Below are 18,621 nucleotides of genomic sequence, written 5' to 3'. Positions count from 1 at the left end.
AGGGAACACCATAGTTTGAGTCCTCACAGTGAAAAACCCTTTCTGTAGCTGCAGATTAAATGTTTTTCATCCTCTCATAGGGCCGTCAAGTCTTCTGCAGTGACTTTACTGTGATCAACTTTTCACTTCATTTTCTGTGTGGGCTACTTATATATTTATACATGGTGACCACATCCCCTCTTAATCTCCACTTCTTAAATGTAAACAGATTTAGTTCAGTTAGCCTTTCCCCCGTAACTGAGGGCCTTCAATGCAAATCATGCACAAACAGCACCAGATATTTTGGCACAACCAACACTGCCATCGGCCACAATGGAAATTATGGCTAAAGCGGCGTTCAGACAGTAATCTGGGCATCTTCAAAAGACGGAGGACAAATGACTATTAAACAGCGTAATTTAGCCACCAGCAGTAGCTGGCAGCTGAATTACATTTTTCCCTACTATCCACAGCGACCTGGAGGAGGAATAATAATTACCGCCGCCGGGACTTTTGCAGGAGCAGGGTGAGCCATTTATCAGCTTTACTCTGCGCCCAAATTTACCAGTGGCTTAATAATATGTACTCCCTTCATGCCCCTCCTTAGTGGCTCTTCTCTGGACCATTTCCAGTTCCAAAATATCATTTCTGTGAATAATTGACCAAAACTGAGCAGACTAGCAACTGGTTCTGTTGCTAAAGAGAAGGGAGGAGGGATGATGGTGCGACGCACTATGGAGCGGCTTGGGACGTGCAGGGTTAGGAGGAGATCAAGCCATCCTTGCCGATGATCTGGCATTCTGGATCTTTTCATGACACATAAGGGACAGCTGTACACATGCTAGATTTTTGGCAGGCGGTCAGGCCTCCAGTTATCTGGCCAAAGTTTAGGTGTAGCACATTGAAAATCTGCTTTGTGATTATTCACAAACATACAGTAAGCACTTTATTCATAATAAGTACAATCTGAACAAACAGAGATTCTGTCTTTAGTCTGTCCCATGCAAGATATCATAGCTGAATTGAGAGGGATATGGAGGCTGCTATATTTATTTCCTTTTACACAATGCAAATTGTCTGGCTGCCCTGCTGATCCTCTGCCATATTAGCCATCGACCCTGAACATGCATGCAGAACAGATGTTTGACTGACGTTTGACTTGATTGGCCACATGCATGTTTCACCTGTGTGATTCAGACACTACTGACACATAAAAGATCAGCAGGACTGCCAGGAAACTGGTATTGTTTAAAAGTAAATAAATATAGAAGCCTCCATATCCCTCTCACTTCAAGTGTCCTATAAGTACTATATAATATCATCATATTTGTAGTGCCAAATATCAGCTATCAGCCCTTGTATTTTCAGCATTTTCACTAACTTATTGCCCTAAAGTAAAATGACTACAGTGACTTTAGAAGACAGAAGAAATAAAGCACAAAATAGAAACAGATTGACAAACTATTCTATCAAATTAATTTTAATCTTTTTGATATATTTCGATATCATGCCGTCCTGCTTCAAGCAGCAACATGAACTAATTATTATAAGTGAAATCGGGCATTATTTTGCAACACATCAAACGCTTGAGCTTATTAATGTAACAGATGTGTTGCTAATACTCTGCTATGGTACACTGTGGATTAAAAACAACACATTGGGAAACATGAATCCCACACATTGCAAAAGTGGAGCTGTGTGCAATAGATCCACTATAGAGGAATAAAAGGATTTATCAATCTGCCTCCCCGCGCTAGATGCATGCTGGATTCTCGGCTGAGGAGATCTTTACTGCCTGCCCCAGCATGTGTACATAGCTGTATCGCAGACCTGGAATACCTATTGTAACGGCACTGCATGAGTTGGGCACCGGGCGGTGCCACTAGTAGTAAAATATTGGTAATTTAGTTTACCGATATTTTACTATTTACTACATTCTCATTTGAACCCTCCCTTCTAAGTGCTACCAAATGCCTAACCCTACCAAGCCCCCCCCCCCCCCCCTCCACACACACACACACGCACACCTGTATGTGCCTAAACCAATCTGCACCCACCTAATGCCTAATCCTAAATGACCCTCTAAGTGCCTAAACTGAACCCCCCTGCACCAAATGCCTAACCCTGACCCCCACCTGTGAGTGCCTCAACTGAACAACTTAAAGAGAAACCGTAACCAAGAATTGAACTTCATCCCAATCAGTAGCTGATACTCCCTTTCCCAGGAGAAATCTATTCCGTTTCTCAAATGGATAATCAGAGGGCTCTGTATGGCTGATATTGTGGTGAAACCCCTCCCACAGTGTGATGTCTGGGAGCCTTGTTGCATTGTGGGAAATAACAGTCGTTTACAGCTGTTTCCAACTGCCAAAAAAGCAAGCAGCATCTCCTTCCACAGACATTACCTGCCAGCAGTAAAAATGTCACCACGTGATAAATGTCAGAATGTAAATCAGGGAAAGGAAAGATTTTACAATGAGCAAACACTGACTAAATCATTTATACATAATTATTGTAAAAATGAAGCACTTTTTTATTACATTATTTTCACTGGAGTTCCTCTTTGTCCCTGACACCCAAACAACCGCTAGTTGTAACCGATCATCTATGATCAGCTACAACCATTAAACCCTATGTAGTATCCAATGAGCTACTACCCACATCGGATGCCCAGCTCACCAACTGGGTGCAGATTCCAAATAATGAACCCCTGTGATCCACATGCCCAAATGGCCTGATCCATAGACAACGGCCAGATTCTGGATGAAACTTTCTAATAAATTCTTCACCATTCTTATCAACTTTTCAACTTATCAACTTTTCAAAGTTTTATGTTTGTTCCTGAATGTCTACATCAATACTGGACAGACAAGGAAGAACGTTTGCTGGAAAAGCTGAGAGGATAAAAGACCTACAGGAAATAAAGATTATTATGATGATTTAGTATGTTGTAATATTACAGCTTAGCTGGCTCTCCTAATAAAAGCAGCTAAATCTTGGAACCTCGCACACTCTGGTCCTACAATGCAAATCCTCCCACAGTAACAAACTCACATTAAATCAACTTGTTTATTAGAAATCCAAAATGCAAAATACAATTGAGTAATAACTGAGAAAGGAAACAGATGCAAGTTTCTCTCTATTTGTGGAATCGTACATGCTGTTCAGTGTGAGGGAGATGCAGTCCTAGTAGGCTGCCCACATGCACAGTCACCAGGACACTTCTGTTAAAGGGACTCTGAAGTCTCGCAAAAACAAGGTTTTTCTTTTAAAAACCTCATTAACATTATAGTCTCACCTAAAATGCCACATTCCCTGGCTGGAAACCCCCTCGATTACCCCAAACTCACGGGGGTACAGGGCAGGCAGAATCCACGACTTTCTTGGTCGTGGATTTTGCTGCCGCCCCTATGCGCGTCAATCAGCGCGTATCTCCGCCTCTCCCCCTCCCCTCTCAGTGAAGGTAGACTGAGAGGGGCGGGGGAGAGGCAGCGATCCAGCGCTGATTGACGCGCATAGAGGCAGAGCCGTGCTGCCTCTATGCGGAAGTTGCCTGCCCGTACCCCCGTAAGTTTGGGGTGATCGAGGGGGTTTGCAGCCACGGGAATGTGGAGTTTTAGGTGAGACTATCACCTAAAAGAAAAACCTCATTTTTGCGAGACCTCAGAGTCTCTTTAAGTGAATGAAACATCACAGCAGACTGGACTGACTCACAAGACTGGTTGCTGTGCAGGTACTGGATCAGAACAGTGATGTGCATCTGTACACATCTATCATTATACCCAGCTTCAGGAGAACAAAACATCATCTACATTTGGGTAGTGTAGAAAATGGATTTTTATTGCTGTCTGTGTGTCTCAGTCTGAGAAAATGTTCCTGACTTTAGATCTCTAAGGGTCAGATACAGCAAAAGAAATGAGGAGAAACATTGTGCGAGTAATGGCATAATTCCCGATTCCCCTTTACAATGCCAAATTTGGGAGGGTGAACATAAATTTGAATCGTAATACATTTTAACAGAAAATGTAGCTATGATAATTAATTATAGTTTGCCACACTATGGCCTACCAGCCACCACTAAACAATTTTTAAGCCTAGAGAAATCAGGTACTCATGCTGGATAATCCTCAGCTGAGATGATTGTTTTGCATCCTCCCAGGTGAGTCCCTAATGTGTGTACACCTACTTTACAATGTAATTTAACAATGGACCATGGTGGATTGCTAAGTCATGCACAACCAATGAGCAAATTGTGTTCTATTGTCTACCATGCAGCAGGATGCCACTTGTTCATGCCCTGCTCGTGAGTGTAAGTGGACCTCAAAACTGCCTGTCCTATACATAGTAACTAACATATAAGCAATACTAAATGTATAGTCTGTACTTTCACAAGGAAATGTCTTCCAGTTTACTCATACACCGTATTAAGAATAGGATTGGAGACTTGCCAGTCTTGCTCATGTTGTTATTAGCAGCACATGACCAGATATTGGCAAAAGTAAATGTATTTTCAAGATTGGAATGGTTATTAAATCCTTGAGTGCAAATTGGCACCATAGCCAGATCTCAGCAAGGAAGAGGAGAACTGCCGCTGCTGCTGGGCACCATATTTTAAAAACATCTTAACTGGCATTCTACCCGTCTGAACTGTGCTGGTACCAGTCTATCAGCAGAGCATCCAAATTTGGTCTTTGCTACTCCCTCCACCACATTATGATGATGCATTCTGTACAGATGTACCTCCTCCTTGTGTCTCCTACCTGTTCATGCACCTCCATTACCGTACACCCATAAGTGAACTCTTGAGTGAACTCGACTTGCCTAATCTCGATGCTTCCATCCAGTGACTGGCTAAGCATTACCTTATGGTCATACTGTGCTGTGTGATCGGGTTTGCATGTATTCCTGTATTGTCTTATTGCTGTATGTCACCTCTAAATATTGTCTGTAACCCTAACTAAGGTCCAGCCCTGTGTAATATGTTGGCGCTTTATAAAATAAATAAATCAATAACATAAATAATACACTGCATCCACATTCACTTTTTCTCCTAATATTTCTCCTAGGAGATAATTTTCATCTTCTGTTTAAAATAACTTTTCTGCACTCGGCTATTAAAAGAGTACCAAAAAGTAGGTGAAAAAGTACTATCAAAATTATAATAGTCATTTTTTGTTTGCTGGTGGCTTAAAGGAATTTTATTGATAAGATGTAAAATATCACCTAGGTGAAAAAGTGAATTGGATCAGGCCCATTATTCAATAAAATCTACTGTTATCTATTTTCTACTCACTAAAGATAAGAAGGAAGAAGGAGCATTTTCCATGCGATGCTACCATCAAATGCTCTAGAGAAAAAGCCTCACTATAACATTACTTAATACATAAGACGGTTCTCTCCATTTAACTCCCTTCTCTAAACAGTTTGTCTCTGGTGGATAAAGTATAACTCAGTTCAGAGGCAAATAAAATGAAAAGCCAGTGTGTTTTGCTCAGAGATCTTGGCACAGAGCTGTGGAATAATATGTGTCTTCTGATTCATCCTTCCACATTAAATGCCACTCAATCCTCACAGTGAAAGATTTGCGAGCTGTCTAATTGGGGATCCAGTCCTACGTCAGCAGCAGCTAGCAGCAGGCTTCGGGTCATTTGGTAAAGGTGGGGTAATGTGGACATAACTTTTTCCCAGCAAAGACACACACCAACTGTGTTTGAACAATTTACTCAAGATTTATGTTTGCTCTGCTGTGCTGTAACATCTAATAATGGCATGGGGAGTGTTTCTACTGGCATGATACACGATGGATTCTTCCACTGTATTTCCACTAGCACCACTTTGTTCACTGCACCTCCACTTAATGTCTCTCCCCAGCAAGACTGAGCGGGTCTGGCATTTCAGGGTGGAGTCCAGGACTGGTTCAGACAATGCCGCTGCTTATGATGGATAATGAAAAGCATATCAGCTCAGGAGAAAGGTCAGGTCAACCTGGAAGACACACACAGCTACCATATGCTTTGCTCCAAAAGCTCCACAAGGAGCATGCAGCCAACACAAATACACTTGTAGACGGGAACACAGCAGTAAGCTCAGCCACCTCAGCGTGTTATCTCTCCACTGGCAGCCTTGTCCTAACCTACGTAAACTGAGAGTCTCTACTGAAAGCAGTCTATCGCACTAGAACGAGATGTTTAACCCTATGTTTGCCAAGCAAGAGCATTCTGTGCAGTCATCACTATGATATTATAGTACTGGTGTCTACCAACAAGAACACTAAAGTTCCATAGCTCACAACTGTCCCTTTATTGCAGGGGTGCCCATTAGGTAGATCGCGATCTACCGGTAGATCACGAAGGCCTTCATGGTAGATCCCGACCCCACTACATTTTCCATTCTGTATATACAGGTGTGCTCCTAAAATTGTACATAGGTAGGTAATTTTGACTTGCTGTTTTTTTTATGGTAGCTCACAAGGCGAAAAAGTGTGGGCACCTCTGCTTTATTGGATGAACTACACCAGTGGTGTAGGACTCACCATACTGACTTCTATGGAGCCTGAAGATCGAGGGGCTTACAAACCAAAGCAGCTTCCCACCTACTATCTGCTAGAGGGTGCTCCCCTCCATAGCATAATACCATAGCCATATGCATAGCCATATAGTTTAACTCGCTGGAACACACTTCACACAGGAAGCATACACATGCATGGCAGCATCCATCAATATACAATGTGATGTCATGGAGACAACACTGGATAAGGTAATACAGCAGTGTGTCTCCTGTGTGATGTGTAAACTGTAGGTATACCACTGTGGTAAGAAGAGCAGCAGCAGGCAGCCCACCATATGAGTGAGGACTAAGCGCGCCATCACAAGGAAGGGTTAAGGGGTGGAGGGAGGAGTCTTGAGTGTATGCGCATCAAACATAGAAGGGACCTGGTAACTCCAAACATTCTGCTATACAACCCTACAAAGTATAGTCATGCCCCTCCCCTGATTTTGAAGCCAAGTTCCCTATCTTTCCATGCCTGTTGTCCATCTTTTAAGGTGCTCACGTATGATACAGTATTGATTGTACGTACACTCTTACCACTTCTATGTAATATGAGGAGCTACCTGAAGTATCCATTCAAAGTAAATCTGCATTTTGCTAATATATATGTAAATGGATGTATAGTTTAAAGTTATATAATGGTAAACATGCTAGTTGTTTAACTAGCTTTCTCTATCCCTAGTGGCTGTTTGTACAGATGAATCATGGGCACTATCTGCATGGACTTTGCAAGTTCTCCCCGTTTTTGTGTGGGTTTCCTCCATGCACACCAGTTTCCTCCCTCATCTTAAAAACATATACATATGTTAATAGAATTCCCCTTTAAATTGGCCTTAAAGGATACCCGAGGTGACATGTGACATGATGAGATAGACATGTGTATGTACAATGCTTAGTACACAAATAACTATGCTGTGTTTCTTTTTTTTTTCTTTCTCTGCCTGAAAGAGTTAAATATCAGGTATGTAAGTGGCTGACTCAGTCCTGACTCAGACAGGAAGTGACTACAGTGTGACCCTCACTGATAAGAAATTCCCCTTTTTATCTCTTTCTTGCTCTCAGAAGCCATTTTCTGCTAGGAAAGTGTTTTATAGTTGGAATTTCTTATCAGTGAGGGCCACACTGTAGTCACTTCCTGTCTAAGTCAGGACTGAGTCAGCCACGTACATACCTGATATTTCACTCTTTCAGACAGAGAAAGAAAAAAAGGAACACAGCATAGTTATTTGTGCGCTTGGCACTGTACATACACGTGTCTTTCTCATCATGTCACATGTCACCTCGGGTATCCTATGATGGACATATGACTATGATAGACATTGATTTATGAGCCCCTCTGAAGGACAGTTGGTGACATTTCTATGTGTTTTGTAAAGTGCTGCAGAAAATAATATGGTAGGGCATTAGACTGTGACTATGGTAGGATTAGATTGCGAGCTCCTCTGAGGACAGTCAGTGATGTGACTGTACTCTGTAAAATGCTGCAGAAGATGTCAGTGATATATATATATATATATATATATATATATATATATATATATATATATATATATATATATATATATATATATATATATATATACAGTAAATAAAAATTTGAAGATTTTACAGAACTGTGAGTCTCTTATACTGGGGAACATGAACAAGTAATTCATTTATTAGTGCAGATACTGATGTGAACATTCCCTACTTTCCAGTAAGGGTTCTAAGGGTTCTCCGTTTATGTCAGTGATATACTGTATACAGGAGTAACCTTGTTTACCTCAGTGATATACTGTATCCAGGAGTAACTTCAGTTTACCTCAGTGATATACTGTATACAACCTCAGTTCATGTCAGTGATATACTGTACCCAGGAATAACCTCGTTTACCTCAGTGATATACTGTGTACAGGAGTAAGTCACAAATCATGGCCTGAACATTTCTCACTTACACTTCTCTCCATCTTGACTAGGGACACGTTGTTCTGAGGTGTGATTTGCCAGGCGTTCTTCAGTGAAAACCCAATAGCGCTGGAAGGCCTTTCTGCGGCACTTCACACAGGAAGCATACACATGCATGGCAGCATCCATCAATATACAATGTGATGTCATGGAGACAACACTGGATAAGGTAATACAGCAGTGTGTCTCCTGTGTGATGTGTAAACTGTAGGTATACCACTGTGGTAAGAAGAGCAGCAGCAGGCAGCCCACCATATGAGTGAGGACTAAGCGCGCCATCACAAGGAAGGGTTAAGGGGTGGAGGGAGGAGTCTTGAGTGTATGCGCATCAAACATAGAAGGGACCTGGTAACTCCAAACATTCTGCTATACAACCCTACAAAGTATAGTCATGCCCCTCCCCTGATTTTGAAGCCAAGTTCCCTATCTTTCCATGCCTGTTGTCCATCTTTTAAGGTGCTCACGTATGATACAGTATTGATTGTACGTACACTCTTACCACTTCTATGTAATATGAGGAGCTACCTGAAGTATCCATTCAAAGTAAATCTGCATTTTGCTAATATATATGTAAATGGATGTATAGTTTAAAGTTATATAATGGTAAACATGCTAGTTGTTTAACTAGCTTTCTCTATCCCTAGTGGCTGTTTGTACAGATGAATCATGGGCACTATCTGCATGGACTTTGCAAGTTCTCCCCGTTTTTGTGTGGGTTTCCTCCATGCACACCAGTTTCCTCCCTCATCTTAAAAACATATACATATGTTAATAGAATTCCCCTTTAAATTGGCCTTAAAGGATACCCGAGGTGACATGTGACATGATGAGATAGACATGTGTATGTACAATGCTTAGTACACAAATAACTATGCTGTGTTTCTTTTTTTTTTCTTTCTCTGCCTGAAAGAGTTAAATATCAGGTATGTAAGTGGCTGACTCAGTCCTGACTCAGACAGGAAGTGACTACAGTGTGACCCTCACTGATAAGAAATTCCCCTTTTTATCTCTTTCTTGCTCTCAGAAGCCATTTTCTGCTAGGAAAGTGTTTTATAGTTGGAATTTCTTATCAGTGAGGGCCACACTGTAGTCACTTCCTGTCTAAGTCAGGACTGAGTCAGCCACGTACATACCTGATATTTCACTCTTTCAGACAGAGAAAGAAAAAAAGGAACACAGCATAGTTATTTGTGCGCTTGGCACTGTACATACACGTGTCTTTCTCATCATGTCACATGTCACCTCGGGTATCCTATGATGGACATATGACTATGATAGACATTGATTTATGAGCCCCTCTGAAGGACAGTTGGTGACATTTCTATGTGTTTTGTAAAGTGCTGCAGAAAATAATATGGTAGGGCATTAGACTGTGACTATGGTAGGATTAGATTGCGAGCTCCTCTGAGGACAGTCAGTGATGTGACTGTACTCTGTAAAATGCTGCAGAAGATGTCAGTGATATATATATATATATATATATATATATATATATATATATATATATATATATATATATATATATATATATACAGTAAATAAAAATTTGAAGATTTTACAGAACTGTGAGTCTCTTATACTGGGGAACATGAACAAGTAATTCATTTATTAGTGCAGATACTGATGTGAACATTCCCTACTTTCCAGTAAGGGTTCTAAGGGTTCTCCGTTTATGTCAGTGATATACTGTATACAGGAGTAACCTTGTTTACCTCAGTGATATACTGTATCCAGGAGTAACTTCAGTTTACCTCAGTGATATACTGTATACAACCTCAGTTCATGTCAGTGATATACTGTACCCAGGAATAACCTCGTTTACCTCAGTGATATACTGTGTACAGGAGTAAGTCACAAATCATGGCCTGAACATTTCTCACTTACACTTCTCTCCATCTTGACTAGGGACACGTTGTTCTGAGGTGTGATTTGCCAGGCGTTCTTCAGTGAAAACCCAATAGCGCTGGAAGGCCTTTCTGCGGTGGGAAGAAATTTCTTGAATGTGCACCTGAGCAGTCTGACTGGCCCATCATATATCTGGAAGCCCCGTATTGGGAACGTCCTACACAATACAGAAAAAGGAAGAGATGAACTGATAGCAGAAGCTTACTGTAAAATAATTATCCTTTTTATTATCTGCAGGCAGAGCTCTATCACAGGCATGCAGCAATTCTTATACCCAAAGTGCTCACAATCCTTATACTCATAATTAGCAGTGATATATCAGTACACATAAGAGACAAATACACAGTTGATCTTGATTTTGCCATATTTATGTCCCAAGATCAGAGCTAGCTAGTCTTAATACTGATCTGCATGCTTGTTTGGTGTCTATAGCTAAAATAATTAGACACAGAGGTTCAACAGGAAAAACAGGCAACTTGCATTGATTAAAAGGAAATAAATATGGCAGCCTCCATATCCCTTTCAGTTGATGAAGTAAGTATTTCTGCACAAGAACTGCCATTTTTCGAGGTGCTGTTCGCTTATCTTGCCCTCACTATTTCACCCTTATCTAAATCACTCCAGTCCTTAGGCTTGCCCATTTTTCCTGCTTTCAACACATGACATTCATGATTGAATCTGGGGATACACGGTACGTTTTCCCCCTTATCAATCGAGCCGCTGATGGATTGAGGTATGCACATGAGAGTCAGGGGCACCGCCCCACTCTTCTGGATCTATGTCAGGGAAATGCATGAGTCATTTAAGCTTCACTGACTTGGAGTCAGCAAGGCTGTTATAAGGGAAAAATAAAATGTACGGTAGTAATCAGACCACCCATGCCCTGGGTGCGTAATATGCCTATTATGGGAAAGTCAGAGAATTGCAACAATCTAGTCCCAAACTGCATCTGCCAGCAGTGCCTGAGCTGGAGATATCTGTAAAAATAATCATTTGGACTCTTGTAGTGACTCTTAAATTGGTCAAATGATAAAAACATACCTTCTTCTAACATATGTGAGAAGTCGGCCACTCCCACCAAGCGCCATTTGCGAGCATGGTAAAATTATGGCAGATATTGGTATGTAAGATTGTCCCATAATGGTGTGATAAAGAGGGGATAATTTACAGTATTTGGTAAATTTTCTTACTCTCTGACCAGACCTTTGCTGCCAACCAATGCAACATTGTAACTCTACCTACCTATCAATAGATTGGAGGAACTTCTCATGGAAGGCCAAGAGATTACCCGCTCTGTCATAAGTTGGTAAGAACTGCACAGAGATAGGCTGAGCAGCATGTACCCAGGAGTGCAAGTACCTCAGCTGACCAGCAAGGTAACAAAAATAGAAGGCATGCAAATTCTGTAGGGCATTGTAAAGCCGCATCTACACGCGTAGATGCGGCCGCGATGCTCCTTATCAATCGAGCCGCTGATGCGGCTCGATTGATAAGATCCGACAGGACGGATCTTGCTTCCGCCGATTCCCTGCTCGCTCCCCGCTAGGGGACAATGGCAGGGAATCGAGCGGAAGATAAGCGGCGCGGCGCGGGGATCGAGCGGGTATTGATGCCGGCGCACGCGCGGCGAGCAGGGACGCGGCGGGCAAGCGGAAGTGGTGATCCGGTGGCTAATCGAGCCGCCGGATCGCTGCAATGTCCCATCGTGTAGATGGGGCTTAAGGTTTTAAAGGAGTTATCAGGCAAAAAAAAATGAGTTTCACTTACCTGGGGCTTCTCCCAGCCCCATGCAGCCATCCTGTGCCCTCGCAGTTACTCACTGCTGCTCCAGTCCCCAGCTGCCAGCTAGTTTTGTTTTTGCCGACCTCGGGGGCAGCGGGCCGCATTGCATACATTTTTACGCATTCCCGCTGGTGCAGGAACATTAACACTTAATTAAAGGGAAGGTTCGGGGAGGGCTGTAAAAAAATAAAAATAAAAATCCACTTACCTGGGGCTTCCTCCAGCCCGTGGCAGGCAGGAGGTGCCCTCGCCGCCGCTCCGCAGGCTCCCGGTGGCCTCCGGTGGCCGACCCGACCTGGCCAGGCCGGCTGCCAGGTCGGGCTCTTCTGCGCTCCAAATGCCGGCACTTCTGCGTCCCACGCGGACGCGCTGACGTCATCGGACGTCCGCCGGGCTGTACTGCGCAGGCGCAGAACTACTGCGCCTGCGCAGTACAGCCCGGCGGACGTCCGATGACGTCAGCGCGTCCACGTGGGACGCAGAAGTGCCGGCATTTGGAGCGCAGAAGAGCCCGACCTGGCAGCCGGCCTGGCCAGGTCGGGTCGGCCACCGGGAGCCTGCGGAGCGGCGGCGAGGGCACCTCCTGCCTGCCACGGGCTGGAGGAAGCCCCAGGTAAGTGGATTTTTATTTTTATTTTTTTACAGCCCTCCCCGAACCTTCCCTTTAAAACACATTACATTTTTACGCATTGAACCACCTACGCGTAAAAATGTATGTGTTAATGTTCCTGCACCAAAGGAATGTGTAAAAATGTACGCAATGCGGCCCGCCGATCCCGAGGTCGGCAAAAACATAACTAGCTGGTGGCGGGGGACTGGAGCAGCAGTGAGTGACTGCAAGGGCACAGGATGGCTGCATGGAGCTGGGAGAAGCCCCAGGTAAGTGAAACTCATTTTTTTTCCTGATAACTCCTTTAAAGAGAAACTCAGACGAAGAATTGAACTTTATACCAATCAGTAGCTGATACCCCCTTTTACATGATAAATCTATTCCTTTTCACAAACAGACCATCAGGGAGCGCTGTATGACTATATGATATTGTGGTGAAACCCCTCCCACAAGAACCTCTGAGGACTGCGGGACTCCTGGCAGTTTCCTGTCTGTGAACCTTGTTGCATTGTGGAAAATAGCTGTTTACAGCTGTTTCCAACTGCTAAAAAAAAGCATGCAGCAGCTACATCACCTGCCAACAGTAAAAATGTCACCATGTAATAAATGTCAGAATGTAAATCAGGGATTTAAAAGATTTACAATGGGCAAACATTGACTAAATCATTTATACATAATTATTGTAAAAATGAAGCACTTTTTTTTTATTACATTATTTTCACTGGCATTCCTCTTTAAGTCTCACCCTAGCTCCACCTTCTCCCAGATGAATGTTGACACTAAGGAATTTAGTTCAGTGAAGAATTTCTTAGGCACAAACGTGTATATATGTTCTTACGTATATAGAATTTTGGGCAATTGGGTTAATTCTGCCAATAACATTAATAGAAAAGTGGTTCTGCATATGGAATTTCCGTTTAACAAAAGATATTAGAGGTTCAAAATTCATCTCCAGGACTTCCACTCGCCCTGGAACTACATAGATGCTTTCATACTTAAACTGGGTTACAGTTGGTACTTAAGATTTTAGGGAAACATCACGTATGCTGCTCGTATCAAGGGGAGAATTACTGCCTTTTGCCAGTTGATGCACAATCCTGAATAACCAGAAAATGTTTGAGTAATTGCAAACATCTGGTGCAAAGATTTATCAGTATCTTGTAGAAAAAGGATCATAGTATAAGCATATAAAGCTAACGTGTCAACAAGCCCTTATGTGAATAGCAAGAACCCCAATTACTATAGAAAACAGATATGGGGACAGAGGCATCCTTGCCTTGTCCTCCTGGTTAGATACAACGGTTGCGTTTTTTAAATTTTAAATGAGACTGCAGGTCCGATTTCCTTATTACAGAGAAGGTGTATGATTGAGTTTAGAACAAAAACAATTTCACTAGAACAGTTTTGAGCAATTGAAAGATGACATCAACAATAAACATTTTATCAAAGGACTTTACTTGTTCCGTGGCAGTGATCTCTGTTCCCCGGAACCACCACGTCCCCAGTAGCTGTTTTGGCCACCTTGGGAACCAACATTCTCACTCTCCCCCACGAAGATGGAATCTGAGACTTCCAGACTGGAACCTTCATCAGTTGGGAATGTGCCATCACTAGATAATAAAAAAACTGTAGTGTTAGGGCTGTTTTGTTAAGGATCTCCAGGGCTGGACATCACAGAAGAATATGCTGTATAAGGGCCATAAGCCAGGCTTGGGTTTGTTAGTTTACAGCTCTTGCCATAAAAGATTATAGCACAGACTAGCGAAGGGTTCATGAATTTGGGTTTGCATGAATGCGTTGCACACCTTTTAACTGGGAACTTTTTTCTCCTGAATGTATAAAATAAGTTCTTACTGCAGTTATATCTATGCATTTGCATTCACAGAATGGCTTTTGTAGTAACCTTGTTGTAATCCTCTCTCTCTCCCTTGTCCTGATATGAACTAGGTAACATTGTAAACTTTTACTACCTCTGATTTGAAGAACTACTTATGTTTCCAATGATGCAAACTATAACAAACAATAGTATTTCAGCTGTCATTCTGAGTCATGCCTCGTCTTATGACAATTTGGCATAATACAGAATTAAAAACCTGTCTCTCATCTCCTTATCAAGTGGTTTACCTGACTACCTTTGGTCTAAAAATAGCATCATCTTGTAAAAATCACAATTCCCCCTGGACCCATTTATCTGGTGTAGAAACTGCCATCTTGCATTATAATGTAATATCCAGTTCAACCTCATGCTAGGAACACACCATGAGATTTTCTGACAGATTTCCTGTCAGAATGATCATTTCCAACATGTCCAATTTGATTTCCGATCGATTTCCAATCGTTTTCCGAACGATTTCCGATGGGAGTGAATGGAAAACAGTCGGAAATTGATTGGGAAAGTGATCGGAAATCAGATCGGACATGTTGGAAATAATCAATCTGCCAGAAAGTCACATAGTGGTACCTAGCATCAAGCTGCTATTTTCAGACTGTCTGCTATGTTTCAGACTATCTTTGTAGCCTGCAGACAGAGATAATAGAACAATTGGCAGCCTGGAGAGCTCAGTTAAGGCTCATAGCCATGCAGCTCAGTAAATTGAGAAAATGAAACTAAAATGATTAACCTTTTCAGACACTTTTTCTGAAAGAAGACTTTGTTCTTGGAACTTACACTTGTGTTGTTAAAGTGGATCCGAGGTGAACTTTTACTCATTGCATAACTGTGTTCCTTTCCTATTGTTTATAGGGCATTCCTCAAGCCAAATACTTTTTTGTTTTTATTTTAATACTCTAATTCCCAATAAACTAAAGAAGCCACTCCCACAGGTTTTCAGAGAGCCAAGGCACTTTCAGACAGTAGCAAGGGCTCATGGGACCTCAGTCTGGGCAGGAGGAGGGGAGGTATTACTAGCCAGATATTTCAGAGGCAGAGGGGAGGAGGAGGAGGAGGGATTAGGTTTTTTTGCTCAAGATGCAGATAAGCCTGCTTCTGTGTAATGTTTACAAACAACATGGCTGCTGTCATTGTATCACAGGAATAATCAATCATATTCTATTAAAGCTGTTTGCAGCTAGATTTGCTGTGTAAACTATCTAAACTTTAGATAAGATATATAGACAAGTTACTTGTTATAGTTAGTTTTTCATCTCGGATCCACTTTAATCTAGTGGAGTAGGAGGGAAAATGTAACTGTACTTCCACCTTATTACATCAAACACTGGCAATATACATTACAAGCTTGCAACAGCTAAGCGTCATACATAAGCAAATAAATGGCTGCATTATGTGATCTATATTCTACTTAATTACTACAATGACTCCAGATTCCCAAAGACTGATACTAGTAAAGGTGGCCATTAACAGCCCAATTTTTGAAAACGATTGAGCTTCCAATCCGCTAATTGCCATCAGATTAGACAGTGCTGATGGTACCAATCTACAGGTTGATTATCGATCTGTTTTGTGGATGATCGGATTGGTTACATTTTCAATCCCATTTATAAAGCTGATTTATGATTTATGATCATCTCCTTCCAAATCGCAATTATCGTATCGGAAGGTGGATCGTTTGCTAAAATGACACCATTAATGGGCAACTTAACAGGGTTCAGGGAGAGAATCAGGATTGTGTACCTGAAGACATATGAATTCATCAACAATGCTTTACAGAGGGTCAGAGCATGATTTGCATAGTCACTGATTGAGCAGCAGTGATGCATCATGGGACTTCCTTCTTGCACACATGAATCTAACCCATTGCAAATACCTTCTGTTTTAAGAAGGCAAATATATATTTACTGGGTCAACAATATAAGCCAATATCGTCTGCATGCTATACTCCTTTATTTATGAGTGTCTATAATGTTCTTAGTATAGTATTAGGAGCATGTGTATCCCTTTAAATGGCATTCAAATAAAAATACATCTAAGGGATAAATGAAAGTAGTTAAAGGGGCACTATGGCGAAACATTTTAAAATTTAAAATATTTGCAAACATAGACAAATAAGAAGTATGTTTTTTTTTCCAGAGTAAAATGAACCATAAATTACTTCTCTCCTATGTTGCTGTCATTTACAGTTGGTAGTAGAAATCTGACAGAAGTGACAGGTTTTGGACTAGTCCATCTTGTCATAGGGAATTCTCAGCAAGGCTTTTACTCTTTATAAAGATATTCCCTAAAAAGGATTTAAACAATGATGCTGGCCAGCTTCCCTGCTCGCTACAGTTTTTTGGCAGTTGGACAGAGCAATTGCCATTCACCAAGTGCTTTTGAAAATAAATAAATCCCTGAGAATCCCCCCATGAAGAGATGGACTAGTCCAAAACCTGCCGCTTCTGTCAGATTTCTACTACCTATTGTAAGCGACAGCATCATAGGAGAAAAGTAAATTATGGCTCATTTTACTCTGGAAAAAATGTACTCCTTATTTGTTTATGTTTGCACATATTTTAAATTTTACAATTTTTCGCCATAGTACCCCTTTGAATCTAGAAATGCGTAGGGAAGTAAGTTTACTTTCTGGCAGAAGTATAAAAGTAAATCTAAATAATCTTAAAGGGAGCATAGTACTAGTAGCTAAAACAAGTCTGATGTCGTTCTCACTACAAAGCAGCATAAAGAAAGGCACACTATAAAATTATTCTAGACACTGCCATACTGACAATAGCATCTCCGGCTTGCTACCTTCCCAAACAAAACACTTCTAGGAATGTAATTATGAGGTGTGAAAACTACTGGTTTATTGCCAGGTATTACCATGAAGGAGCAAGCTTAGCTACAGGAAAAATCCAGTAGAAGTTGTGCATAAATTCACCAGTGATTCATTGCCTGAAATGCTCCCAGTTCAGCTGAGTGCTCATTGGTTGCTATTGCTGGAGTGGGCGGGAGATACACAATCCAGATGTGCTGAAGTGACAGGGTGAGAGGGAAGCAGGGCTGGGGGATACACCGAGAAGTGGGCACTTCCTAAGCAAAACACAACCACCCTCAGCAAACAGTGGGCGATAAAACTAATAAAACTAAATAAAATTACTTTTCACTAAGTAGGAGGACAAGAAACAAGCAATAAATCTTTGTCCAGGGAGTTCTCGGCATAACTATTAACAGAAGGATTTGGGAAATATTCCTCATGCTTGGCACAGTCTAGAGTTTTCTTATGATAAATGTGTTCTTACCTAGCCAACGTAAGTCCAATTCCATTATCTGAAAACCTAGGCAAGGAGAACAGGCACAGAATAAGAAAAATAAACATGAGCATTATATAAGAGGACTGACATACTGCAATAGTTTCCAGCACTAGGATGTGTGCAGAGGAGAAATCATTTGTTTTACTTCCCTCCATTTCAAACCGTGTGAGATTCATTTGAGTGTGACCCCAGCCTCAGTCCGTTTTTCTATGTGAAAACACAATACTATGGAAATAGGGCTGAGCTATGAAAAAGATGACTTCAGCTGATTATACAAATCTTTACCTTTAAAAAGATGTTTGATAACAATATTTATGCATAAATGATGCTGTAATTACACAGCTTTTGGGCATGACTGACAATGCCCAAATGTGCAAACCATCTGCATGGACGTGTCCCTGTAAATATTAGGTTAGTTTTGCAAGGATAGGGAGACCAATCTGTACCCCTACTATTTTAAATTGGTATAAAACGTTTCCCTGGATTAATGAACCCTTATAATGACACGTGATTCAAAATATAATCATTTTTTGTGTGTTTTTATTGGTACAATAAATGATTTAAAGCTTTACCCATCACAAGCAGCCTTCTATACTGTATTTGTATTTTTGCATGATAAAAAGGAGATTTGTGGAGGTGGATCCCTGTCAAGTAGTATTTCTTAA

At 41.4% G+C, this 18,621-nt stretch overlaps 2 protein-coding genes across 2 annotated transcripts in view; both read right to left on the bottom strand.

The window, feature by feature from the left end:
* The window catches only part of LOC137563138 (inactive cell surface hyaluronidase CEMIP2-like), a 167,249-nt gene that overhangs the window by 55,265 nt on the left and 93,363 nt on the right, over nt 1-18,621 (bottom strand). The window contains exons 15-17 of the mRNA XM_068275232.1: nt 17,945-17,980; nt 14,227-14,379; nt 10,357-10,534 (exon numbers count right to left, since the gene is read on the bottom strand). Of these exons, the coding sequence (XP_068131333.1) occupies nt 10,357-10,534; nt 14,227-14,379; nt 17,945-17,980 (367 nt within the window). The remainder of the gene's footprint in view (nt 1-10,356; nt 10,535-14,226; nt 14,380-17,944; nt 17,981-18,621) is intronic.
* CEMIP (cell migration inducing hyaluronidase 1) overlaps nt 1-18,621 on the bottom strand; it is a 230,134-nt gene that overhangs the window by 184,662 nt on the left and 26,851 nt on the right. The window lies entirely within an intron of this gene.

The sequence above is a fragment of the Hyperolius riggenbachi genome, chromosome 3, assembly GCF_040937935.1.
Source record: "Hyperolius riggenbachi isolate aHypRig1 chromosome 3, aHypRig1.pri, whole genome shotgun sequence".
Lineage (NCBI taxonomy): Eukaryota > Metazoa > Chordata > Amphibia > Anura > Hyperoliidae > Hyperolius > Hyperolius riggenbachi.
This window is presented reverse-complemented; position numbering and strand designations above follow the sequence as displayed.